The 26,279-nt window shown below is 47.5% G+C and overlaps 1 protein-coding gene across 1 annotated transcript in view; it reads right to left on the bottom strand.

Annotated features, from left to right (window-relative positions):
• LOC308338221 (prolow-density lipoprotein receptor-related protein 1-like) overlaps positions 1-26,279 on the bottom strand; it is a gene marked incomplete at both ends in the record, with an annotated part of 41,815 nt that overhangs the window by 5,203 nt on the left and 10,333 nt on the right. Inside the window, 21 exons of the mRNA XM_080796278.1 lie at positions 1,057-1,293; positions 2,153-2,263; positions 3,376-3,501; positions 3,901-4,450; positions 5,457-5,657; positions 6,048-6,212; positions 6,299-6,500; positions 7,689-7,872; positions 8,238-8,456; positions 9,022-9,208; positions 9,934-10,151; positions 10,358-10,487; positions 11,803-12,041; positions 13,589-13,804; positions 14,353-14,547; positions 15,696-15,908; positions 16,596-16,907; positions 21,790-22,014; positions 23,981-24,106; positions 24,630-24,855; positions 26,029-26,197. Coding sequence (XP_080652404.1) covers positions 1,057-1,293; positions 2,153-2,263; positions 3,376-3,501; positions 3,901-4,450; positions 5,457-5,657; positions 6,048-6,212; positions 6,299-6,500; positions 7,689-7,872; positions 8,238-8,456; positions 9,022-9,208; positions 9,934-10,151; positions 10,358-10,487; positions 11,803-12,041; positions 13,589-13,804; positions 14,353-14,547; positions 15,696-15,908; positions 16,596-16,907; positions 21,790-22,014; positions 23,981-24,106; positions 24,630-24,855; positions 26,029-26,197 — 4,451 coding nt within the window. The remainder of the gene's footprint in view (positions 1-1,056; positions 1,294-2,152; positions 2,264-3,375; positions 3,502-3,900; positions 4,451-5,456; positions 5,658-6,047; positions 6,213-6,298; positions 6,501-7,688; positions 7,873-8,237; positions 8,457-9,021; positions 9,209-9,933; positions 10,152-10,357; positions 10,488-11,802; positions 12,042-13,588; positions 13,805-14,352; positions 14,548-15,695; positions 15,909-16,595; positions 16,908-21,789; positions 22,015-23,980; positions 24,107-24,629; positions 24,856-26,028; positions 26,198-26,279) is intronic.

The following is a 26,279-nucleotide window of genomic DNA, read 5'->3' as shown; positions in this document are numbered from 1 at the left end:
CGTTCCGTGTACAAATCAACATGAGATGCTTGTTGAGGAGTGGAGCTAATTCCTGGTCATCAGGGTGAGAGTGCAAGTGAGGGTACGTTAGGCTTCTGGTGTAGTTCTCAAACCAGATGGGGAAGACAATCCATTTCTTGCTCACTGACCTGCCTCTTAGAGTCACTGTAATGTGAGGTTTTTGAGAAAACCGCCCTCATTCGTGAGACCGTAGAATCAGCTCTGGGAATCAAAATCCATTAACTTTCCTATTTAAGATTGAAATGGAGAGGTCAGTAAGAACTCTTCATCCTAAGATTCCTTTTCCAGTTTGTTCTCTTACTAGTTAGGACAAGTTTCAGTGCTGAGCCCACTGTTGCTTCAGCTCTACAGCCCCCATGACTTGGCTACCACTGGAGTGGTGTAGAATTGGAGCATAGTGGCTACCACAGAATTAGCTACCAAAGAATTAGCTACCACAGTTGCTCAGCTGACCGGACATGACACCTTTCCATGAAGCCCGTATTTGACAGTAAGATTTCTGTAACAACCATCTACTAGCTAGAGTTTAAGAAGTAACCTGACAATGGTATGTACTCATATGGCAGCTTTAGTCACACACTCCTGTATTCCGTAACTCTTTGAGGCAGAAAGTGCTACTTCCACATTAAAAGGGGGGACCCAGACTAAGGTCGAATCATTTCCCCCGCCTCCTCCTCCTGGACCACGCTCACAATGTGATCCATTTAAATGGACAGAATCAGATGTAGTTAAATAGTGTCCTTTCAGACAGCATACAAACTTTGAGCCCTACGGAGCTATCACATCGCCCATACTGAAACTTTCCAGAAGGCATCCATGTAATCTATATCTAACTGCCCATAGTTAGAAGTTTTACGTTGTTCCGTTTAAAAGCGCCGGTGATAAAAGGCAGTGATTGAGAGGATAAAACCTTCAGGGATACTATAGAAGTAGATATTAAGAATTAGGTTGAGATATTAAGGATTATTTTATTAAATATCCAAAGTATGTCATGTATGGTGATAAACAGTGGGGTCCTGGATAGGAATTACTCACAGCGCATCTCGTCAGATCCATCCAGACAGTCAGCATGACCATCACAAACTTGCTCCGTGGAAATGCACTCCCGACCATCCTCACAGGCCCGGGACGGCTCAGAGCACGGGACAGCTTCAACACATTTGCTTTCGTTAGCCAAGTAGTGCCCACTGGGGCATTTACAAGTCGCTCCTTCAGGGTTTGGTAGACACATATGGCTGCACCCTCCATTGTCTTTGGAGCAGCTGTTACTACCTGCGGACCACCCCCCGCCCAAAATAAACCACTTTGATTTAGATGGTTTCATAAGGGTCTTCTGCCAATGTTCTACAAATACACTATCAGAGTTACAGGACCCAGATGTTTTTTCCAGAGTGGACAGCTTTTCAGTTTAACTCCGCTTGGCCAAGCAGGTGCCAAGTGATCAGTGATTCTTCACTGTGAATCACACTGGAGAATTCTAAGAAGGTTCTCTCCGCAAAGCCAAGACTTCAGAAGTTTAAGCTTGACTAGCATTAGTTTACAGAGTTTAGCTTTCCAGAACAAAGCAATGGAGTAGCGTTCGCTTAAGACCAATGTAGTGGTAGGTGTGGTGAACCATTTGAGCTCACATTGTTGGTGTTCCTCTCGCCTAGGAAAAGACTGTATCTATGACTACTTTAACTAAGCCCACCATCGCTCCACTCAAACACTGGAGAAAAGCATCTGAGCACCCCCAAACTGGACTTGCAAGGATGAGTCAACATCACAAGCAGATACACATGACAATAAGTAGAATAAAGATGAGTTCTAGTGCAGAGCTAAAAGATAATTTCAATTATACCACAGTTGTAATTCCACCTACAAGGGAACATAAAATCATACTAAACTCCAGCCCAATATATATACCACTATTTTGTCTCCTAGGAAAGTAACGTGACCAATCTTATACCAGAACTATACTATATATAACTGCATGAAGACAAGAGAGCTACGCAGATCTATAAGAACTTGCCAGAGAAGTACCTTAGTGGGAAACACAAAGCCATTTCAAGGAGATACTGCAGGGCAGAGGATCCCCTTCAAAGGGAAATTCAACAGGCTTCTGTGTTCTCATCACTGCAAAGTTGCTTACCCTGTTGACTAAGTTTACTGTAAACTTTTAAATCCACAATCTTCTGGTCTATTTGGAACCACTGGTCTTCTGAAAGTTCTGCCTTGCTGTACCAAACTTTAGTGATTTGTGCTGAAACAAAAGCCAGTGAACAATCATTAAGAAAAGCAAATTTTAAATTCTTTCGAGAAAAGCGAATTTTAATTTTAAGAAAACTTCTTGTGCAAAGAAAATTGCTCACTGTGAAAACCATCACCCATCCACATATACTCCAGTTGAATAACAAGAGTTTTACAGAAGAGACATGTGTTTTTCTAAATTTTTTTTTCTGGGAAGAAATTTCAAGACAAATAAAAATAGTGCTATGATTTCCTCCAAAATAAAATCAAATGTAAGTTATGTTGAGCATTCATATATGTCCAGAAATACAAAGATGGGTAATTAGGATATGAGACACTTAAATGTAGTCCACGCAAATGATGGGTAATGATTTTAAACATTGTTTTAGAACATATCTGAAAATGGCTTTCTGCAATAAGTGTCACCAGTGGATCTCAAAACAGAGAGCAAAAGTCTCACCACATAGCTAATAAATTAGCACCTCTCGGGGGTAGGATCTACCCAACCTATTTTTGCGATTGTAACGTGGCCAGCCCAACTGGTTAATGGACCAGCATTCGGAAATATTAAAGAGATAGATTTTAAATAAAGTTTTCCGGTTTAACCAAATCTAGACTCTAGCCAGGAACAACATACTAGAACCCTGTTGTTTAGGAAAAACCTCTTTAGATACCAGTAATACCCTGCAAGGACAGAATATTCCGTAGTTCACCTCGTGCTTTCCTATGTATGAGTCAAGTGAGACACGTACTCATTTTATAGGCAAGGTATTCTAGCTACTAAATGAATGAGTAGTTATCCCACCTGGTTCCGATTCCTGGCCCAGTTCTCTCTGTACTCTATCAGAAGGCCCTCTAAAGCAGAGAGCCTCAGATCAAAGCCAGCCATGTCAGGCAGAACAGGATTAAGCACCTTCACATATAAAGAATGACCAAATAAGTCAAAGCTTCCCCAAGTCATAGAATCCCTGTTACACATACATGTTAGATTAGGGAAGTTGCTTAATTAGTCCTTCCAGAAGAACGACCTTGCCAACGATCAGTGCGAGACATTAGCAAATTTGCTTTAGAGACCCAGGAGTAAATTCAGATCACAAAGACAATCAGACATTGAGTAAGACATACCATCATCAGTTGTCATCCAGAACATCATTCCTTGGCCAATGGTAAAGAGGGTAAGGCCCTCAATGCCTCTGCGGTCTACTCTGTAGCCAGAGCCATCTTGTTGAATACTCTCTATGAGGCCTCGCCCTGGAGAGAAAGGCTCAGTTAATCTCACTCAGCCCGCGCAGCTCTACTTCATCCTGCAGCTCTTTGTGTCTTGTCTTGCCTCCCACCAGGAGGACACTGTCTTCTCTGCATTTTCTGAAGGACAGTTCTTCATTTACTCTACTCTAACAGTGATACACCAAAGATTGGGTCATGCACGTTGGTTAAGGTCTCGATTTTATGCCTTCACAAAGGGACAACTGCGTGACTTTGTGGGCTTATATCCTACTCAGAATGGGGTTTATCTGGAAGGTGGTGCCGAATATGTAAACTCAGGCCTAAAACTGTTTGGAGTCATGGCTGAAGAGCAGAAAGCAGAACGTCACTCTTTCTCTCTGGCCGAAGTCCTTTAGGGTGTTAGGGTGTGTTATAATTGCTTACCAGTATCAGCCCAGTAAACTCGGGTTCCTGAATCCGACAAGGTCAGGCCCACAGGGACCTGGGATTTCTGCCACAGCACCTTCCTCCTGCGGCCGTCCATGGAGGCACATTCAATGCTGGACCCACGCCTGCCGTCATCCTGGGCACCCAGGTCCGCAAAGCACATGACTGCAGAGGGCGGGTGGAGCACAATGGAGGCTGGCCGGTAGAGATTTTCACTGACCAGGACAGTGGGATACTGGCCTTTTGAAGAAGCCACATTGATGTGAGGATTCTCACTGTCAATCCAATATATGTTTCCACTCAACCAGTCCACAGCAAGGTTGGTCACTGTTCCCTCCACAGTTAGGATTTTCCTCCAAGAGAGTTTTCCAGATTCTTTGAGCCTCAGTAGCCTGATATCACCGTTATCCAACTCTGAAAGGTAGAGAGCCTTTTCCTGGACTATGTAATCCAGGGATGCAAGCTGGTTCACATTGGTAAAGGGAAGTATCCTACGTTCTGGTAAAGTTGGTTGTCCTAGTAAAGCTTCTAGATTTTTCAGGTAAATCTATGGGAAAAAAATTACATGGATGGCACCAGCGGAATCTAGCATAATTCTTCATCTTGATTTTGCAATAACATCGTAATATTTAGAATAAAGGGAAATCTGAGCTTATCATCTAAAAACAGATAGCCATTATTTCTCTCCCTTCCTGGAGCTTTAAGCACTTAAAAGTCCTTGAATCCACGTGTTTCAAAGATCGACCCCTTTGTTAAATGCCCTCCCCTTTATTTTGTAAATGTTTGAGCTATAATTGACATACAACATTTGTCTAAGTTTACCAGGTTTGTCTAGTTTACTAAGTTTTTCGAAGGTGTACAATGTGTTGCTTGGATACATTTGTATATATGAAAGGCCCTCCCCTTTAAATGAGACTCTATTATTGATATCTTACTTAAACTGAAGTCAACCCTCCATCCCAACATTTGTCATTTTAAAATGCCCAAGTTGTAAATCCTCTACATGGTAGAAGTTATTAGAAATAACTTGTTTGTTGGTATCTCCTAGGACTTAAGAAAGGTTCCCTCATAACTTGTACTTCCCCCTCACCAGGCTAAAACCCAGCTGAGCTGCTGGGACTAGAATTGCTTTATATCATCAGCAAGATGCCTGGACAACTACGCCAGACGAACCACACTCTCAGATCCCTGCCCCGCGCGCTGGCGTACTAGTTCTCAAGGAGTGTCCACATTTCATAGCCACTTCATTTTTGGTCGTGATAGCTCCCAGGACACAGTGAGTACTAAAATTTAAGTTGTATGTGCAGAATATTCCAAAGGGGAGTGGGGCTGGCTGGCTTGGTCAGTAGAACATGTGACTCTTGATCTTGGGGTCGTGAGTTTGAGCCCCACATTGGCTGTAGAGATTACTTAAAAAATAAAAAAAAATTTAAAAAAGAATATTCCAAGGACCAGGACCCCTACTATTATAACTGTTGCCTGGAGAATTCGAATTAGTCTGAAACAGACTGCAGCCCAGGCACAGACATGTGAGTGAGGCTGCGGACCAGTACCTGCATGATAGCTGTGGGCAACGCAAGGAACAGAAATGCAGAATCCTCGAGCGAAATGCAGGTGATGCCGTCGTCTGCGAGCAGGAGGCCAACTGGGCAATGACAGCTTGCCTTGGATCTCGGGCTCAGAAGGCACAAGTGAGAACAGCGGGCGTCCAGACAGGGATTAGGAGCCTTGGGCTGGAGTACTTCATGCATTATCTGCAAGAGAGCAGCTGGATGTCACCAGGCCTTATTTAATCCTCACAAACAGCAAGTGAATAAACCTTGCTTTTTAATCACGATCGAAGGAGGTCACTACAGTCTGTACTTGGGAAGGTCATACAGGTAGCCTTTTCGGGGAGAATTAGGGGGATTTTTTTTTTTTTTTAAGATTTTATTTATGTATTTGACAGAGAAAGACACAGCAAGAGAGGGAACACAAGCAGGGGGAGTGGGAGAGGGAGAAGCAGGCTTCCCGCCGAGCAGGGAGCCTGATGTGGGGCTCGATCCCAACACCCTGAGATCATGACCTGAGCCGAAGGCAGACGCTTAAGGGCTGACACTTAAGGGTGCCCCCAGGGGAGTATTTCTGAAGAGTACACTGGAGACCTTGAGTCCATGAGGCTGTTGGGAACGCTTGATGAGAACAGCCCTGTTCTTGCCTGTCGTCTTCTTCATGCGCTGTACTGTTCTCGTCTTCATCTCAGACCAGTAGACTTCATCTTCAAACACAGCGACCGAAAAGGGGCTCCTGATTTGTGTTAGCTGCAACATCTGAAATGGGGATGATGAGGTTTCTGGGGGGAGTTTTATACAAGGCATAAGACATCTCACACAGCCTGATACCAAGGAATACTTACGCTAACACCAGTACCATCGAGATTAGCAGAGCCAATGCAGTGAAATTTGTCATCAGACCAGAATATCTTCCAGCTCAGCCGGTCGAGAGCTATGCTGGTTGGCCAGCCAAGACCTTGACTGATGAGGACTTTCCTGCCACTACCGTCCATCCCCGCTCGTTCTATTTGAGGTTCTCCTCCGATTTCAGACCAGTACATTAACCTGTGTGGACAAAAGTCAGCTTTAAAGTATTACTTCACAGACAATATCGATTCATTCCTTGAAACACTGATTTCTAGCCCAATTATTTTTTCCTCAAAATTGGTCTATGCCGTAAGTGAAATTGTGAAGTAAAAGAGTTTCCCTGGAAATCTTAGGGTGCACATTCGTCATCATGTGGGGATAAAATATCACGACGGTTATAAGCAGCCAAGGAACATAGTAGTTCCTGGACCTGGAAAATAGGGAAGCAGCCTTTTTCTCCTGGGCTGGAGAGCAGGCTGATTCTATGGGAAGAGGTGTACCTCGGACTTCATTGGTCACAGTCAAGGCCAATAGACGCCTCAGTAACTATTGCCAGTTTCCTGAGGACCATGGTAACAGATTCCTGGTTGAAGGTATTGAAAAGGGGAGAAAGCAGATAGAGGGTACCCAGTCTGGATCGCCATTCAGTCCTAAGTTTTGTTCCATCTTGCTCTTACATTCAGTACACACATGGCCACCCCAATGACGGCTGGGATCTGACAATTAGGAAATGTTGTTTCCAAGTTTCTGGACTTTTCCAGAGAGAAAGGACTCTGGATGGAAGATCCTTGATCCACCCTCACAAGCAATTATTTTCCCCACTACTACCAAGCCCATTAATGTAAATTAAACACTATTCTTGGGTGCCTGGGTGGCTCATTCGGTTAGGCATCTGACTCCTGATTTCAGCTCAGGTCCTGATCCCCAGGTCCTAGGGTCGAGCCCCATGTCAGGCTCTGCACTCTGCTGAAGGATTCTTTCTCTGCTCTTCCCCCACTTGCCCTGTCTCTCTCCCTCTCGCAAATAAATAAATAAATCTTAAAAATAAATAAATAAATAAACACTATCCCTAATTCCATTCTTTTTCCTCCTGCCATTTAAAGCCATAAAAAAAATATACCTCTGAAGGGAGAATTATGTTCACAGAAGAAAGTTTAGGTGAGCCACCAAGTGCAAACACCTATACCTCACTTCACTGAAATAAAGAACTTTTATCAGAAGCTTTTAAGATTACTATACATATGGTTGACCCACATCACCATAAGATTTAAAGTCAAGTCAGATAGGTTTTTTAGTCCTTCTGTGTTGAGTGAACAGCACCAAAGTAGAACTAAAGAGGAATAATGCACGTGAACGACTTGACTGGCGTTTTGAACCTGGACTCACCCATTTAGCGGATCTAAAGCCAAAGACCGTGGCTGAGCCAAGTCATCGCCCAGGACAATCGTGTGCTCGCATCTTCCTCTCCACACAGCAGTCAGCTGAATGGCCGAAATCTGGCCTGCCGTCCCATCCACCCAGTAGAGGTTCCTCCCAATCCAGTCGACCGCTACACAGTCTGACCTCATCCCTGAAGAGAGAGCGGAAACCGTGCCGCATGTGAATCCAGGCTGAATCACGGCTCTTACTAGGTTTCAGATCGTAAGCATCAGACTCGAAAACCATGTTAAGTCATCCTACAACTGGTGCATGCGTCTCCATCAGAGCAATTTCTATTTGCAGAGGAGGCTGACCATTAGAAATAGAGGCCACTGGCTGACTCGCATGGTCTACTGAGGTGACAATGCAGCTTTCCATCTCTAGCCCGCTAGCAGGCCTCAGTCCCTTTTAGTGGAGAAGATTTCACTGAATCAATGTTTAGACTGTTAACGACCATTTCATTCTGCGTGTTATATGTAACTCGTAAGGGCAGGATGAAGTCCACACGGGACATACCCTTCACCACGGTCCCTTTCCTCTTTGTGTCCATACTAATCCACTTAATGCTTTCTGCACCAGGATCCATCCAGAAGACCTTCTGCCCCACTAAGTCATAGTCAATAGCGAAGATCATCACGTTCTTGTCCACAGTGGTCAGAATGTCCTCCTTCAAGCTCCTCAAGCCGTAGAGGAGGAGGTTGAACTCAATCGCCACCAGCAGGATGGGTTCGGTACCTGGCAGATAAGAACTGCGTTCAGCGTGTGGCCTTACGGAGCCTGAACGCTGAGCTCAGCCCTGGCTAAGGAACCAGAGAGCAAAGGAGCCTTTGCCTTCTCGCTGCCAGGGCTGGGGGAGGCCCGGTAGTTCTCCCCTCGATGTGCTGCTTCTGCTAATACCCACCGTTTAAAGACACTTAGAATAAAGGCATGATTAGCATAAACTAGGAAAAAAAGACATTTCTAACTAAGTATTTAGGCTCAGGTGGGCAGGAAAGAACGACTTGTCAAGACTTTTGACACTTATTCTAACTTGAGGTAAGGCTGACCTGTGGCTAGAGGGGCCCGAGTCATGGTTCTGTCATCACCACGGCTTATCTGTAGACACCTTCCTAGATCTAATTCCATCTGAAATACTGCATTTAAAAAGGGGATCTGGAGAATGTTCTAGGCTTGCTCAGCAGACGGGAGCAGGCAGGAGCGTTTAAGACTTGAGAAACAAGGTCTGCATTTGTATTCCTGGGAGAGTCAGGACTTGAAGTTCCTGACCCAGGGCTCAGGAGACGTCAGGGCTCTGGCGTACCTGCTGCTTTACAGGTGTGGCCATCGGGCTCCAGCGAGTAGCCAGGGTGACAGGTGCAGCGGTAGGAGCCCTGGGTGTTGACACAGGTCTGACTGCAAGGCTGACCAGCCGGCTTCTGGCACTCGTCCACATCCTTGCAGACCTGGCCACTGCTCCCCAGCTCGAAGCCTTGCTCACAAGCACATACCTGAAGGGATTTCAAGAACATTGAGACTTCCTGAAGATACTGACACAGAACCTTGATGAAAACGCCTGACTTTGCTATTAAAAGCACATGGCAATGTACTTGATTTCAGCAGCTCGAAATGAAAAGTTCTGAAAACCAACTTTGCTTTAAAGTGTCATTCTCTCGGTCTTATCAATGCCAGTGCACACCTCACACCCTTACTACCACGGTGGGTCCTGAGTTAACGTAGGGGTCCAAGTTCAGCCCAGGACACCTAGAATCCCAGCAGAACCAGTAAGAGGCACGGAGACTGAACTGAACGGGCTGCCTGCCAGTGGAGAGGTTACCATGATCAGACATCAGAACACTGTTTTCTTCTACTTGCCCATCAGAGTCAAGGTCACAAAGTTCAGCCAGCTATTAATGTTAGACCAGAACATGGGCAGTCCTCGATTTAAGGGCAGGTCGCATTCCAAATACACATACGGAAGACAAGTCCATAAAAATGTCGGGCTTAGTCCCAAGTGTCACCCCGAGCTCACACAGCAGAGTTTCTGGAGGCTGGGTGGTCAAGTTCTAGGAGACGTGACACAGGGGAGGAACCTGACAGGACTCAGCAGGAGCCAGGAGGGGCTCGGTGGACACGAGAGGACAGGTCAGGACAGCTCAGCCACGTAAGACTGAGGGTTTCACGAGCAGTCAGGGACCGACCGATGAGCATCCCCCCGTCACTAGACTCAGTTTACGGCTGCCGGCGAGCAGTAGCGGCATGAACTCACAGGCCCTTGCGGGGACCGGTAGCAGGCGTGGGAACACCGCGCCCGGCTGCATGCTGACGACAGGCACATTCCACCTTCATCGGAGCCGTCCGCACAGTCCTCCTTCCCGTCACACAGCAGGCGGAGGTCGAGGCAGCCGAGGGAGCGGCACTGGAACTCAGAGCCCGGGCACTTCTCGGGGCGGCCTCAAGAGGATGATTTTCTACTGTTATATCATCTGCTCCCTGCCGCCCCGAACATCCCTTCCACGGCAAGGATGTGCCAATCAAGACACCCCCGTCCTGTCAGGGCCAGTGGCACTTGCTGGCTGAGCTGGCCTCTCGTGCCAAGAGGAAGCAAGCGGTCGGTGCCCCTGGAAGCCCCCTCCCTCAGGGGGAGCCCCCGCACTTACACCCGGCCTCGTCGCTGCCGTCCTCACAATCGCTCTGCCCGTCACAGCGCCACGCGTCGGGCACACACTGGTCTCCGCTGGCGCAGGACCACTGCCTGGAGCCACAGTGAAGCTTCTCGGGTTCACAGTCCTGAGGAGACAGTGACTTGGTCAGCGACACCAGCGCTCAGAGCCCAGGACGGGGTTCTTGGAGGGAGAACGAGCCTGGCTTATAAGACAATGCCTGAGTCCCTTTTGCAAGGAGGCCAGAGAAGCCCCAAGACTCCGAAAAACATTTTCAGCAGGTATTTAAGTGAAGAGATCTAGGTAAAGCGAACCTGGCTGTGAAGAGAAAAGAAAGGTCTTACTTTGTCAAATCGGGGCATCTTCATGTAAGAAATCTAAGAATAAGGGCACCTGGGTGGCTCAGTGGGTTAAGCCTTTGCCTTCAGCTCAGGTCATGATCTCAGGGTCCTGGGATCGAGCCCCGCATCGGGCTCTCTGCTCAGTGGGGAGCCTGCTTCCCCCTCCCCCTCTGCCTGCCTCTCTGCCTACTTGTGATCTCTCTTGCTCTCTGTCAAATAAATAAAAAAATCTTAAAAAAAAAAGAAAGAAAGAAAAGAAATTGAGGAATAAGAATGTGCTCTAGAAACTTTTCTTTAGAATTCCTTTGCCATTTGGGGTCACCTGGGTGGCTCAGCTGGTGAAGCGTCTCCCTTCAGCTCAGATCCTGATCTCAGGGTCCTGGGATCAAGTCCCGCTTCATGCTCCCTGCTCAGTGGTGAGTCTGCTTCTCCCTCTGCCTCTCCCTTTTCCCCTGCTCTTGCTTTCAAATAAATAAATAAGATCTTTAAGAAAAAAAAAAGAAGAAGAATTCCTTCACCATTTCCAAAACCACCCCTAGCCCATTGACATCCCGGCCTCCCTTGCACCTCCCCTGACGTGGACACTGGGCTTTGGGGCAGCACATGCTAGAAGAGGGGAGGGGACATCTGTGCCTCTGCTAACAGCCCTGAACCTTTACAGGCATTCTCACCCTCTCAGGAGCCATGAGGCCTATCTCCTACCCATTTGACAGATAAGGAAGTAGAACATGAGGGAGTAAGTGCTTTCTTCGGGTCAAACGCAAGCAGCAGGATTCAAGCCAGAGTGCACCTCCCACAACGTGGCAGGGTTGTGGCTGCTCAGTGACGGGGAGGCAGAGCCTTGGAGCAGGTCTCTGGGGGGACATTCATACCACAGCCATGAAGACCCAACACTTGCAAACCTACAATAAAAACCTCTTAAACATCTGCCTTTCGACAAGAGATCTTCTCACTCCAGACACCCTGATGTCATGATGAGTGGCTCTCTGGGCAGGAGGGATGAGAGCCTTCTTTGTTCTTGGGTTTTCTCACATTTTCTATGGGAAGACACATGTTCCGGTTGTGAGAGGAAATCAGTTTTTCTGGAGAAGGGTGCCCTACCTTCTCGTCGGTCCCATCTTCACAGTCAAAGTCACGGTCACAGAGCCATGCCACGGGCACACACTCTCCACTGCCCCGGCACTTCACCTCCCCTGATGGACACTGCAGCGGCCAGGCCACAGAGCAGCCGTCCTCATCCGAGTGGTCCAGGCAGTCTCGGTTCCCGTCGCAGTGCAGAGAGTGTGAGATGCACTGGCCGTTCTCGCATTGATATTCAAAGGCGCTGCACTTCACCTGAACTGGAAAACAAAGCTTTGGGTAAGAAGTCAGCCAGATGTGGAAGCCATTTGAGGGCACGTGGAGTGGTTTGAAGACTCCCCAGTTTTCTGCTGTCACCTGGGGAACTAACCCCAGCCCTCAAGCTGGTTGAATAGTCTTAGGCTAGAAAAGTCCTACTAAATAGCTCAGAAGAACCCTGTCTCGGAAAATGAGGGCTGGGGGCCAGGCGGGGGACACATACGGAAGGACACTAGGATAGGTTGAGGAACAGGACTCTTCTCCGGGACCTAACTGTCATCCATGAGGAGAGAAAGTCTCTCATGACACCCAACATACCCTACATGTTATGCTCTCGGGCCCAGCTCTTACAGATAGAAGTTGCTTGACTTGGCTCAAGAAAAAAGCTTAGGTCCTAAGCAAAACCATAAATATGCATTGAAAAGTAAATTATACCTGGTGTTCCTTCCTGCCTCTCCTGATGTTCTCATAAACCCAAGTGCACTCATATTGTCCAGCTTCTCCACGGCCTCCGCATTCAAATCTGTCATGATACCTCACCCAGCTTCCTCTCCTGCTCATTTTGATTCTCCAAATTCTCTCTTCTACCCCATTCCCACAATGTGATTAAGGGCCTTGAAACAGGCCATTGGGAAGACTAAAAAGAAAGATGGTGTATCCTAATGGAAAGAGGGGAAAGCAATCACACCTAAAGATAAGGACGGCCCACCACATGAGAAGACCTAGGATCAAAATTAAAATCTTCAAGATGGTTGATTCCAACTCAAGAAACATTGCGTTAAGTAGACTGGTTTTCCAGTAATGGGAATCTTGTCACAAAGAGGGAAGTGTTGTACTATGATCTCCAACATCCTTCCAACTCAGATCCTTTCAACCCAGTCTGCTAACTTTGTGGTAAGGTCTGTCCCTCTTCGTTATTTGTAGATTCCTTATTTACACATTCACCTACTTGCCAAAATTCATACCCCTGCCCTCAAATCCATGCTCCCACACTTCCACGGTCATCTGAAGATACGCATACACAAAGCAGAAAAACACTTGTGTCACCTAGCACACGTTTCCAGCTGAGATGGAACGAGGTGACGCTCTCCCTTCTCGTTTCCGTCCCCACACTAGAAACAAGTGTCCTTTCCAAAGTCTCTTTAGAGCCATAGTTCCCACATTTTTGTACTCTGGGGGAATTCTGCTGTTGAAAAGCTCCCCCCAAGGGCAGAATGGAAATGCTGTCTGGCGTTCCTAGTGCGAGACGTCGAGAGCCGCCTCACGGAGCAAACGCATGTGTCAAGCTTTGTTGGGGCAGGTGTTACTGTTGCTGGGGCTGCGGCTTCAGTGTCAATGAGCCGACAATGTGCATATCAGGTGGTCTCTAAACAGCCTGCACTAAAGCAAGGTTATATGTTGGTCAGTCGACAGAAGTACTGTCACGAGAGAGTCTCGGAAACGTCGGCCTGTGTCTCTTCTATGAGCAGCGATGTGGGGTCTGTGCATTCGGGGTCGGTGGCAACCTCGTAGAACGCAAGCTCCCCCACGTGACCTGCACGGCACTTACCGCATCCTTGTTCATCGCTCCTGTCAGAACAGTCCGGGTGGCCGTCACACAGCCAGCTCTTAGGGACACAGCGGGTCTCGTTGTCACAACGCAGAGAACAATCTTCCGTGGGCTTCCAGCAGCCCAGCTCGTCAGACCCATCCGAGCACTGCTGAGCCCCATCACAGCGGAACGTCTCCTCGACGCACTGGTTTCTGTTCAGACACTGGAAGAGCCCTGGGACGGGAAGGACCGAGGGTTTGCACCGTCTGCTCGGTCCTGCTGAAGGCTGAAAGTTAGAGGAACGCCCCCTCATCCTGGGGCTTAAGGGGTAGACTGCATCCTATCTGATCAAGCTCTATAGCTTATCTAATCCCTAAGCAAGCTTTAATAAAGCGCTCAGGTCAGTTAAACTAGCCCGCTGAACGAGGCTGTTTCAATAATAAGGGCTCATATTGGTTTGGTTACTTGAACAACTTGTGGAAAATCGCTGCCAGATCTGTTCTAAGTGGTCCATTCTGGTTGGCTTATGGCTCAGCCTTTATAAAGGCAAACCCTGGAACACTTAAGCAAATTTAAGGAGGCAAGGAAGCAATACTTAAAAGTTACACCCGGTAAAACGTCTGACTTAACTGTGATACCACGGACACTGGCAGAGTCCGTATTCTGACAGACGAGGACCTTTAGCTACGACACTTTACTGAGGGGAGGCAAGGGTGCTTGTGATCAACGCTGGTCACTCCTACCACGTGGCATTCCTCGGCACTCCTGGCACAGAGACAGACCTGGTCTGCTGCAGAACCGGGCGCAGTCCCCTTCATCTGAGCCGTCCTGACAGTCCCGCTTGCCATCGCAGAGGTACTCCTGAGAAACGCATTCCTCCCCGTTCCGACAGGGGACAGAAGACGGGGTACAGAGCAACGGGGGTGCGAGAGGAAGCATGGGAGGACCATCTGTGGGCACCCCTTTGAGCTCAGGATCTGTAATAAACAGTGGCGTCAGTGAGGCTGGCCCTGGGCTCTGGGCACCGGAGATGTGCTTCTGCTGCCCCCTCCTCCCAGAGCCAGGTTGGGGCCGGGAAGCTACATGTGTCTCCCTCGTAAGAAGGAAAAAGTGAAATGGCCTCAAAGCCTAGATCCTTAGGTCAGATGTGATCCATTGGCCCATCATCATCTAATGGCTTCACATTTGAGCAAATCATTTTCTCCTTCACGCCTAGTAACTTCTTCTCCTGCCTGATGCTAGCTGCTAGGAATGAAAAATAAAGTTTCGGGCGCCGGCGGCGGGGGGGGGGGGGTGCTCAGTGTTAAGCCTCAGTCTGCTTTTGGCTCAGGACATGATCCCAGGGTTCTAGGATTGAGGCCCCCATCGGGCTCCCTGCTTGGTAGGAAGCCTGCTTTTCCCTCTCCCACTTGCCCTACTTGTGTTCCCTCTTTCGCTGTCTCTCTATGTCAAATAAATAAAATCTTTAAAAAAAAAAAAAAATCAGGTTTCTGTAGACAGGGCTGGTTCTGGCTCACTCCCTGCTACAGCCCTATAATAAAGCCCCCTGAGTCCTGTGATAGGATTTCTGCTTTGTCTGCCTCAAGGTCCAGGAACCAACTTTTCGGCCCTGGGCCAAAGGCTTATGTGAAGAGGAAAGCAGCAGCCGTCAGCAGGGTGATCTGAACTACGGGGGCAGCTTCAACAGCCGGGAGGACCTGCTTGTCCCAGGTCCACCGCCCCAGGATGGTTCCTCAAAGGGTTCTCGGCGAGATGCTGCTGCTGGGGGCAGGGGGTAACACGGTAAAATCTGTTCGGGAAAGTGCTTCAGAACAAATTAAATGGATCTCTTTACCGCCAGATGAAGAGGTTTAAGATGCTAACGTACGAGAGGACTTCCCAAAGGGGTTATGGTGGGCAAACGTCTGGAAGTTTTGCTGGGGGTCTTGTCAATGTAACAACTTTGAGAAACGTGTGTGACTCTTATTCCTCCAGGATAAGACCGAGTGAGGGGGAGGGCCTGCTGTGCTGTGAGTCGGGACAACGGCCAATACAAAGACTCCCCCGGGATTTTACCCTCCGCAAACACACAGACCAGAGGCAAAGAAAGTGATTTCAAAGAAGAACCCCACGGAGGAAGACTCGCCTGGGACTTGCTGGTTCTCAGCCAGGATGATCATTGTCCTCACATACGGCTCTTTTGACACGGCGAAGGGCTCCAGGGTCCTCCTGTCCCACAGCAGGAGGGCTCCCCTGTGCACGGTCACCAGGTAGGGCGCGTGAGCCGCAAGAATGCCGTCACTCCAGGTCTTGTTCAAAGTGTATGTTCTATTTTTTAGGAGACTCAGACTTTGCAAGCCTAAGGAAGAGTCAAGTGCTTACAGGCTGGCAGAGAATGAGTAACCTGTGACAGGGCAGGGGTGGGGGTGGGGACGGATACATGGGCAGCCCTCGATTGAGGGTCAATGAGCCCCACTGAAAAGAAGCCCAGATTCTTCCTATGGAGTTTTGTAGGTTTTAGTTTTGTAGTTAAAGATAGTCCCAGAAAGTGTTTAAAGCTCCAGGAACTTGAGATCTGCCACGTGCGAGCGTCAGGCAAGCCCGACCCTGTCTTTGGGCAGTATGCTAACACTCGGTCGCCCGCACGAAGCCAGCAGCCCTCAGGGGCGGCTCCTGGCGGAGAAGACCATCGGAGTCGGCAGCCAGGCAGAAGTTGTATCTGGTACCCAGCGGACCTAGCACCTCTGCTTCATTTGCAAGGCAGGTTTGGGTTTGTTACGTCTGCTCATGGTGGCAGAAACCCATTCCGAACCAAAAACGACTAAGTATGTTGCTCTGCAGTTTTCTGTCTTTCAAATCAAAAACCTAGACTTACCAAGAAAACCAAGTCTGAGCTGAGGGACATGTGCCCAAGCTGTAACTACGAGAACCCAATTCAAGCACAGGTCTAGCTAGTTCTCGGAATCAGTGCAATCCTCGTGCAGGAACGAGCCTTACCACCACCGCTCCCCTGCTTCTTCCAACTGCTGCTCTACGTGGTGCTCACCTGACCCTTTGGCCGTCCAGAGGATGCTAGACGCGCCAAGGTCCAAGGTCATGTGGGTGTCCGCCGTCCAGGTGCCCGTCCAGACTTGCTGTCTGGTTTTGCCATCAAGGGTCATACTTTGCAAGTGTTTCCCACTCTCCACCCAGTACAGCACTCTCTCTGGCCAGTCGAGAAGAAGATGCAGTATAATGAGGCCTGTCGTGTAGAGGGTCCGGGTGTCTGGGCCAGGGAGTCCAGTCTTCTGGATAGCACGTCGGTCACATGGCAGCCAATATAAGTTCCCCGTGGATATGTCCACCTTTGCTGAGCAGACTGTGAGGGCGGGAAAGGAACTCCCATTAGGACATTCAAATACATTCGTGCACACCCTTAATGTTTTGGAAGGGAGACGCTCGGAGGGATGTGAAGCCTGGTCCCTAACGAGCCCACAATACCTCGTTCACATGAGGAGTCCCATCAGGCCTACTCTGGTTCCAGGCCCTTATCTGTCACACGAGCTCATGTGATCCTCACAACCTGCTGGTAAGGGAGACAGCCACCGCCTTTTAGGAGTTGGATATCTAAGCGGCAACACTTACGTTTGAACGCAGACCTGCAACTCTGCATTCACCTCCCTCTTTGTCGGTTAAGTAGGAACATCAATCAATTACATGCCAAGTGCCTGGAACTGACATGGCTACGGGAAAGCAGAGACTGGGGGAAGGGTCACCACAGCAGTGGTATGAAAGGTCACCGGGAGAGTGGGCGGGTAGTGAGGAGACCTAGAGCTTGACAACAGAGATAGGACAGGGACCAAGTATATAAAAGCCACAAAGTGGTAGCTTTTAAGCGTAACAGACGTGGGCACTAGCCCACCAAGCACTCCCTACTCCCATCCTGCCCACTAGACCTGCGTAAGTGGATCTCAGCTAGGCAGTACCTACCCTAGGGTGAGTACAGCTTTAAAGTTAAGAGCAGCATTGGGCTAGCAAGTCAGACTGCCATTTTTGAAGCACATTCCAAGATAAGGTGTCAGCTAATTTCTGTGCCTCAGTTCCTGCAAATGCGGGATAGGGACAGGGCTTCTCCCAGTTTTGAGGATTCGAGTCAGTACCTATGAAAAGCATAGGAGAGCATCCGTTCTTTGCACAAGTTTGGAATGGCCAGTTGTTGAATTCAGGAACACTGCAAGCTTGCTGTCCAATATAGCCATTTTTAAAATTAAATTACATCAACTTAACTGCACTTGAAACAAAAATACTCCGGTCCTCGCTTTGCTGCACTTTGCTACCCCACGCTCCTTCCGAACCCTACGATAAGTCACCTTACATTGTGAGCCTGAAACCTGCCACTGTGGGAGTATTTTTCACCAGAGGCATTGGCAAATCCTCCAAATCAGGGCTTGATTTGTTTTCAGTTTCATTTTCTAGACCAGGGATTGACAAAGAACGGCCCTTGGGCCAATTCCAACCTTTGGCGTGTTTTTGTAAATTCCAGGGGAACACACCATGGTCCTTAACGCACATATGGTGGTCGGCTCCTTTGCAGACAGAACGGCACAGTGCCCGACCAGCCTGAAATAGTTGCTGTCTGGCCTTTTGTAGAAGGAGGCTGACACTGGTCTGGACTTAAGTGGCAGAGGAAAGTGTTCATATTGCCAATTAAACTCACATGCGTCACACCCATGCCCACAACATTTTAGAGACCACAGAAGTTGGGAAAACATTTTCCTAGATTTTGGAAACTATTATCCAAATCCACAAATCAGTCCCTTCGGTCAATAAACTAATTTCAATTAGTCTTCACTGCTACACTTCCCACTAGTTTATGGAAACAACTGTTAAATTACGTTACAGTAGGACTGTATTTGCTCGGTGATGGCAGCGACTGCGTGCCAAATCGGATCACAATCGAGCATTTATTCATAGTTGGATTTTGTTAAATTTTGATTGAACTGCAGCTATAAACTCCTTTTTTTATTCTGAATTCTTTGATCTGTAACCAATCTGAAAATCATGTAGCTATATGAAATTTACAACAAAGAACGTTGTATAGTTTGTTATTTGTAAATTGTGTTACAACCTTTAAATAGGCAAGCTTTATTGCAAACCTATATAATGCATCTATGTGCACATTCCCCACCCCCCCCCCCACCTCACAGAGCTGGGTCTTAGTAGAACACTCTGTGGTGTGCAGGAATGTGTTTCAGAACTCCAGTGTTGGTGCGCCTGGGTGGCTCAGTCGTGAAGCGTCTGCCTCTGGCTCAGGTCATGATCCCAGGGTCCTGGGAATGAGCCCTGCACTGGGCTCCCTGCTCAGCAGGAAGCCTGCTTTTCTCTCTCTGCTTGCGTTCCCGCTCTCACTATCTCTCTCTCTGTCAAATAAATAAATAAAATCTTAAAAAAAAAAAAAAAGAACTCAAATGTTAACTACGAGGGAGACTGACAAACAGATGAGGCACGAAGCTGGGGCGTGGGTAGCAGAAGGGAGAAGCCTGTACACACAGGGTTCCCGAGTTCTAGTTCTTCCCACTTCCTGGCTGTTAGGGTGGGAGGTTTTACTATTCCTCGTGTTTTGACGTGGAGGAACTTGCACAGAGTTGTCCCCCACATTCCTTAAGTCACCCCAGGAAAGAAGGGATTTAAGGCTGGCCGGTTAGTAAGAAGAGACTAGCCACACCCAGATCAGCTTCTCTCTTCTCCTATGGGCTCTGCCTTCTGCACAGAAGACACATTCTGTCTGGTATCAGCTTTAACTGGTGCTATCTGCATGGTTGCCAGGGCCACAGAAAGTTCTTTGAGCAATTCTGTACAGGTTTCTTTAGGCACTCTTGGCTAAAACAGAATTCTGGAGCCCTCCCATTTTTTCTTTTAAAGCAATCTCCTCTGTATTTCCCAGCCTACACTTTCCAATGAGGACAAGATTCACTCATTCAAGAGAAAACACTGGGGCACCTGGGTGACAGAGTCGGTTAAGCATCTGACTCGTGATTTTGGCTCGGATCGTGGATCTCAGGGTCAACAGATCAAGCCCCACATTGGGCTTGATACTTCATACTCATCAGTATGTGTGTATTTAAGCATTTTTCTCCCTCTGGCCCTCCCCACCATGTGCTCTCTTTCCCATTCTCAAATAAATCTCCTAAAAAAAAAAAAAAAGAGAGAGAGAGAGAGACAACACTGATATTAGCACCCTCTGATGCAAGGGTAAGCTGAAAGCTGCATGCTCACAGGGGTTGTAAGGAGACCCTGGGCTCTGCAAACAGGTCCCCATAGGTAGTAACCAGCCTGACCCCTGCTCTGAAGGGCCTGCCTGGCTTTGTCGTGCTTTCAGCCACTTTATAGGAAGAAATGTACCTGTGTGGCTGGCTCCTTTACGCCTCCAACACTTCTGACACCAGATGTGGGGATTCCCGGGGGGTTCCCCATACCAAACAATTCTGCAACACTAGCTGAATGTCCTACAACCCAGTTCTGACCCTGTCCTCCTGGAGTTGGCATCAGAGCCCACAGGTTAAGGGCTCTGTGCCAAGACTGCCCCTGCTTCTGATGCCAGTCACCAGTCTCGGTTACCACCAGCACTCTGGTCCGCTGGATCTAAATCAGGGTTCCCACAACCTCCTTGAGTTTGATAATCTGCTGCTCACAGAACTGAGGGAAACACATTTACCGGTTTATTTCATAAGAGATACAGATGAACGGCCGGACAAAGAGAGCCACAGGGCCACATCCAAAGGGCCCAGAAGTAGGAGCTTCTGTTCCCATGGAGATGGGCTACACCACCCTCCCGGCACACGGATGTGTTCACCAACGCGGAAGCTCACTGAAGCCCCCACTTTGGGATTTTCATGGGGGCTTCATCACACAGGCGTGATTGATCCCCGATTCCATTTCCAGCCCCTCTCCCCTCTCCAGAGAACAGGGAGTGGAGCTGAAAGTTCTAAGCTTGTAGTTATGGCTTGGTCTTTCTGGTAAACAGCCTCCCAGGGCCAGTGGTAAGGTTTTTAAATTTTTTCTGACCTTAAGTCTGGGTAACGTAGAAATGGACCTTAAATTCAATGCTACATTGCACTGCAGACCCCACCAAACTTGCCTCATTCCACTTAAGCTCTTCCTATCACCTAGAAAATTCCAAAGAGCTTAGGGGAGCTCTGTGTCTGGTGCTTTCACTCAGGAAGTTACAAAGGTCTTAGGAAGTCTGCGCCAGTAACCAGGGGACAGAGACGTACATATTTTATTTCAGAGCTACCTACACAGGGACTCCACATTCCACACTAGAAGTCAGCTCAAATGAAACTGCCAGTCCCCTACAAACCCTCGATGGGATCATTGTAACATGGAAGCCTATTAGCTAAGATCAGCCAGTGGAGTGAAGGTGGCATTTTAATTGGTGGGGGAAATAGGAAGAAATTCAAGATCACGACTTTCCTCAGACAGCTACCAGATGTATCTCAAGAATACTGTCCGTTCCACTCTTTCCTGAAAGTTCTCTGGGGCAGGTACCGGAAGTTCCTAGGTGCCAGGCGTTGTGCTTGTCCACAGGACTCAGCAGAGCCTACTGCTCAGAAGCGTGTGGGAGGGACACGCATTTCAATATGGCGCTTCCGGTAGTAAAGCCTATCATTGGTGCTTAGAGTACCAGCAGCCCAGACATTCAGAAATCAAATCATTCACCCTAGAGCTCTACCCCAGATCTCTTTTACAAAGTAGATGTTTGCCTTTAGGTGGAATACACAGTGCTAAGGATGGGCCGTGCCATGCAGGAGTGTGGGAGAGGAGAGAAAGGATCTATTACCACATCAAGAAAATATCTCACTAGTTGTCTCAGAAATCTGCATTGCAAATCACTTCTAAATTAGTGCAAGAAAAATCTGCAATGCAAAACTGAAATATTTAAGGTCTATTTCTATCCTACCCAAACTTAAGGCCAGAAAAATAGAATTTCAAAAAACTTACTACTGACCCTAGGATTTCCCAAATCACGGTAGCCTTTTAACAGTCCGTATTCCTCTCAAAAGTATAAGGGTAAGTCAGACAGTCCATGTTTAAATTACCTTAAAACCATCCTTTGGCATTAAGGTTGATTCAGATCAGGTAAGGTTTTTTTGTTGTTTTTTGGGTTTGGGTTTTGTTTTTGTTTTTTTGTTTTGTTTTGTTTTGGTTAATTTTAGAGCCAGGAAATAAAGGGGAAAATCCAAAATAGCCATCCAGCTTACCTGTATGCTCTGTCCAAATCTCTTGCTTTTCTCCTGAATAGCCAGCTGAGCAGAACAGCTGTCCCTGGGCATTTGTCCAGTAGACAAGGTTCCTTTTCCAGTCAATATCCAGTAAATAGATGTCTCTGGGATGCTCTTGAACTAGGGTTCTGTCTATAGCAGTTCCCATAAAACCAACTTTCAACAAGTAGAGACGTTTGCCAGACGAAAATACTATCTTTAACTCTACCAAGAGAAAGGAGATATTTACAGTTTGGCCATTCGTCAGATAAGCCCCCTGCTCCCTTCTTGAGTAACCTCTCCAGCTGAGGAACACCTAGAAAGGAGTCTTAGCAAGTTCGCTTCTGAGGCACGTATACAGCCCAAAGCCTGAGCTTCCTTGGAGAAGGGACTCATTTGAGCAAATGAAGTATCGCCCTGCTTTCCCAAAGCACCAAAGCTTTCGAATTTCTGCTGAAAAGTTAACACAGAGCCACAAAGATTAGGGTTGGGCGGTGCCCCATGTGTTTCAGTAATGTCCTCAAACCCTTGCTCAAGGTGCACAAGTCTCAGTAGAAAGAATTTTAAATTCGATTGCCCATTTAAAGAAAAGTTACTCGGGTATTTAGCTGTATATATAATGTTCAAGATACAATTTTTTTAAATTTTTTAAAGATTTATTTATTTATTTGAGAGAGGAAGAGAGCATGAGCAAGGGGAGGGGTAGAGGGAGAAGCAAGCTCCCTGCTGAGCAGGGAGCCTGACACAGGGCTGGATCCCAGGACCCCAGGATCATGACCTGAGCCGAAGGCAGACGCTGAACTGACTGAGCCATTCAGGTGCCCCTCAAGATACAAGTTAAAGTGAAGTCCTGAGTTTGGCACAACAGAGTATTACATGCACCATAATCGCATCCAGCAGCTACCCCTGAGAATTATGTTCTTTAAAGGTGGTTAGAGCATGAAGATATTTATATCATTTATCCTGCTTAAAATCTGAGTGTTCTTTAGCAAAAAAGTAATGTGGGAGGTACCTGGGTGACTCGGTTGGTTAAACGTTGGACTCTCAGTTTCAGTTCAGGTTATAATCTCTGGATTGTAAGACCAAGCGCTGCACTGGGTTCTGCACCCAGAGGGCTCTGCTTGAGATTCTCTCTCTCTCTCCTTTTACCCCTCCCCTTACTTATGTGCCTGCGTGCACGCTCTCTCTCTCTCTCTAAAATAAATAAATAAAATCTTTCCCAAAAAAAGTAATTTGGATAGAGATGTTCAAAGGAGCTTGTAAGCCTTAATATTTCAAAGACAAAACAAAAAGAATTTATGTTAACAATACCGCAGGAGACCCTGCTTACAAACCTAGGTGAGAATACACAAGCCATAAGACCATTAAGGATTTCTTTCTTGTACCAACTTAATTTTTGGGTAAAGCTGAGTGGTGTAACCTAGTTTTCCTGCTTTAAAATCAAACAAACCCTAGTATTCATTGACAGATGAATGGAGAAACCAAAATATAAAGTAATTGATTATTCAAGAAAGGCAATTCTGACACATATTACAACATGAACCTTAAAGATAACAAAGGAAAATAAGCCAGCAGCCGAAGGACAAATGCTGTAGGATTCCACTTCTATGACGTTCCTAGAGTTGTCACGTTCATATAGAAAGTAGAATGGTGGTCTAGGGGTGGGGCTGGGGGCAGAGGAATGGGGAGTTATTGTTTAGTGGGTACAAAATTTCAGTTTAGGAAGATGAAAACATTCTGGAGAGGGAAGCCTGAGTGACTCAGTCAGTTAGACAGCCAACTCTTGATCTCGGCTCAGGGCCTGATCTCAGCGTCATGAGATCAAGCTCCGAGTTGGGCTCTGCGCTCAGTGCAGAACCTACTTGGGACTCTCTCCCTCTCCCTCTTCTCCTCCCTCCTGCTCTTGCTCTCTCTCTAAACAAAAATATTTTTTTAAAAAAAGAAAAAGTTCTGGAGATGGATGGTAGCAATAGTTGCATAAAAATGTGGATGCACTCGATGCCACTATACGCTTGAAAGTGGTTAAAATAGTAAGCTTTATGTTCTATACTTTTAACACAATAATAAAAGAACATAATCAAGTTCTTTGGATAACAAAACTTATCAAGGTAAGGCTGTCCGTATACAAGTGATTGATCCCAAAATGGAATGAGTCTCCCTGAGCCAAGCCCATTTGCCCCAGCATACTTACCGCTACATGTACCGGAAGGCAAAAGGAACATTCCCTCTGGACAAACACACTTATAGCCCTTGGGATGGACGGGGGACAGGAGACAGAGGTGGCTGCATGAGCCTGGAGCACATGCTGGGGGTCTGCCTGTTTTCAAATAGAAATAGGTTAGGTACGATTTCAGAATTCTCCATACCAGTTCCAAACTCAATACTCAAGGGGAGTTCAGTTGGTTTTGCCTTAAGAGAAATCCCAGGATACTCGTTACCTTCTAGGTTAGGCATGCTGACCCTTAAACTCCCATGACCCCTTTCGGATAGTGGCAATTGCTTATCCATATTAAGCTCAGGCCAATAAGTCTTCAACCAATAGCATCTTCGGCCCTAGAGTTAAGGCAAAAAGACTGCCTGGCTTGCTGACAGGAAGACTCCTTTAGAAGTAAATAGTGATCGCAACTCTCTACTTCGGGGAGTCTCTCCGACCCACTTAAGCAGCATTATCTGAGTTGAATCTGACATATAGTTTCTGATTAACAAAAGCCTTTAACTCCTAGTCAATGAATATTTGGCTTCCTCCCATAAACAGGATGTTGGGCTTTCTTCAGTTTTCTGTCAAGAGCAGAAAAGTTTTACATCAACCACAATTAACAACGAACATGTCAGGGACATACCCTTGGGCTGTTGGGATTTGTGGAGGACGGAGAAAGCAGATATGGAAGCATTGAGCAACACCGCTCTCTCCTTGGGGGTGTGGGGTGAAGTGTGATACAGATGTATTTTATTTGCCCAGAAGAAGGAGTTCTCGAATACAGCTAGTCCTATAGGGTTGTCGTCTTCCAAGAAGATCTCAGGAAAGGTGTGCCTCCCACTGCCATCCGCGTTGACCGTCTCTATGGACTGAAGGGTAGAGTCATGAGAGTCGGGCGCCACTAGCATGAGACTCCAGCGTCAGGGCACCTCTTGCGTGGATGCCGATTAAACATCTTCACGTGCTATCAACTTGATAAAGAGGAGAGTGTCTTAGAATTCATGGAGGTTAATGCCAAAGCCAGTGGCTGGACTGCTTCTTGCGTAAACTGGGGTCACAGGTGCATTGTACAAGTAGATACCCTAACTTATTGTCTGCGTCCAGATGTGGTATACCAAGTCCTTCCCTACGTTCTCCAGCTGCTTTCTGAGGTGAATGATCTATCTCTCTTCAGAGAGGGTGATGGGAGTTCAAAGAGGGGCTATAAGTTGCCAAAGTCACAGCTGAAGTAACAGACTTAAAAACACAACTCCCAGGGCCCCCGGCTGGCTCAGCCAGTAGAGCAGGCAATGCCTGATCTCAGGGCTGTGAGTTTGAGCCCCACATTGGGTGTGTAAAGATGACTTTAAAAAGAGTTGGGGCGCCTGGCTGGCTCAGTCGGTTAAGCCTCTGCCTTCAGCTCAGATGATCCTAGGACCCTGGGATGGAGTAGGGCTCCCAGCTCAGCGGGGAGTCTGTCTCTGTCTCTCCCTCTCCCTCCCCCTCTCCCCCCATGCATCCTCACACATGCTCTCTCTCTCTCAAATAAATAAAATCTTAAAAAAAGAAAAATAAACCCTAAAGTCTTAGGAAGAAACCTGTGCTCCCAAGCCTATGTTTTCAGCCACTGTGTCATATTTGTCTGTCAATTTGAGGTTTCCAAAAATATGATAAAAGCAACCGTAATATTAAGACCTAGAAATAAGAGTCCAAGTAAGTACTAAGTAAGAAGTACTAATGACATGCTTTCGAGGAGGTGGTCCATCATTATAAAAGGTTTTATGTTCTAGGTACAACATACAGTATGACCTATACTACCAGGAAATTTCAGGGCTAGGTGTGACCGCAGCGTTGGAGAAAGTCACACACAAAGTCTCCCAGCCTGTGTTGATCTGGTCGGGCTCTCCCCAAGACCCTGGCCCAGCCCAGCTCGCTTTCCTCGGTCCTCGTGGCCAGAAGACCACATGCGGGGTTGATGTAAGACTTAGGGAGGTCTCTGCAGTTACCCACGGGCCTACCAAGCCCCCACTAAAACGTTTTCCTTCCTGACCTCTCTCCAGTACCTCTTTATACTCGCTGATCCAGTAGAGGCGGCCGGCCACGGGGTCAAGCGTCAGTCCCACAGGCTCCTCCATGTGGACGGCTGCGAGCACCTTCCGATCCGAGCCGTCCATCCCCGCAACCTCGAGAGTTCTCATGCCTTTCTTACCACGATTTATCCAATACAAGGACCTGAGGAAAGCAAAAGCACAGTGTTAACCATCCCCCCCACCCGCCACCCTGAACACACGCTCTTCTGAACAGCCAGGCCCCC

The sequence above is a fragment of the Martes martes genome (assembly GCF_963455335.1).
Source record: "Martes martes genome assembly, chromosome: 2".
Taxonomy (NCBI): domain Eukaryota; kingdom Metazoa; phylum Chordata; class Mammalia; order Carnivora; family Mustelidae; genus Martes; species Martes martes.
This window is presented reverse-complemented; position numbering and strand designations above follow the sequence as displayed.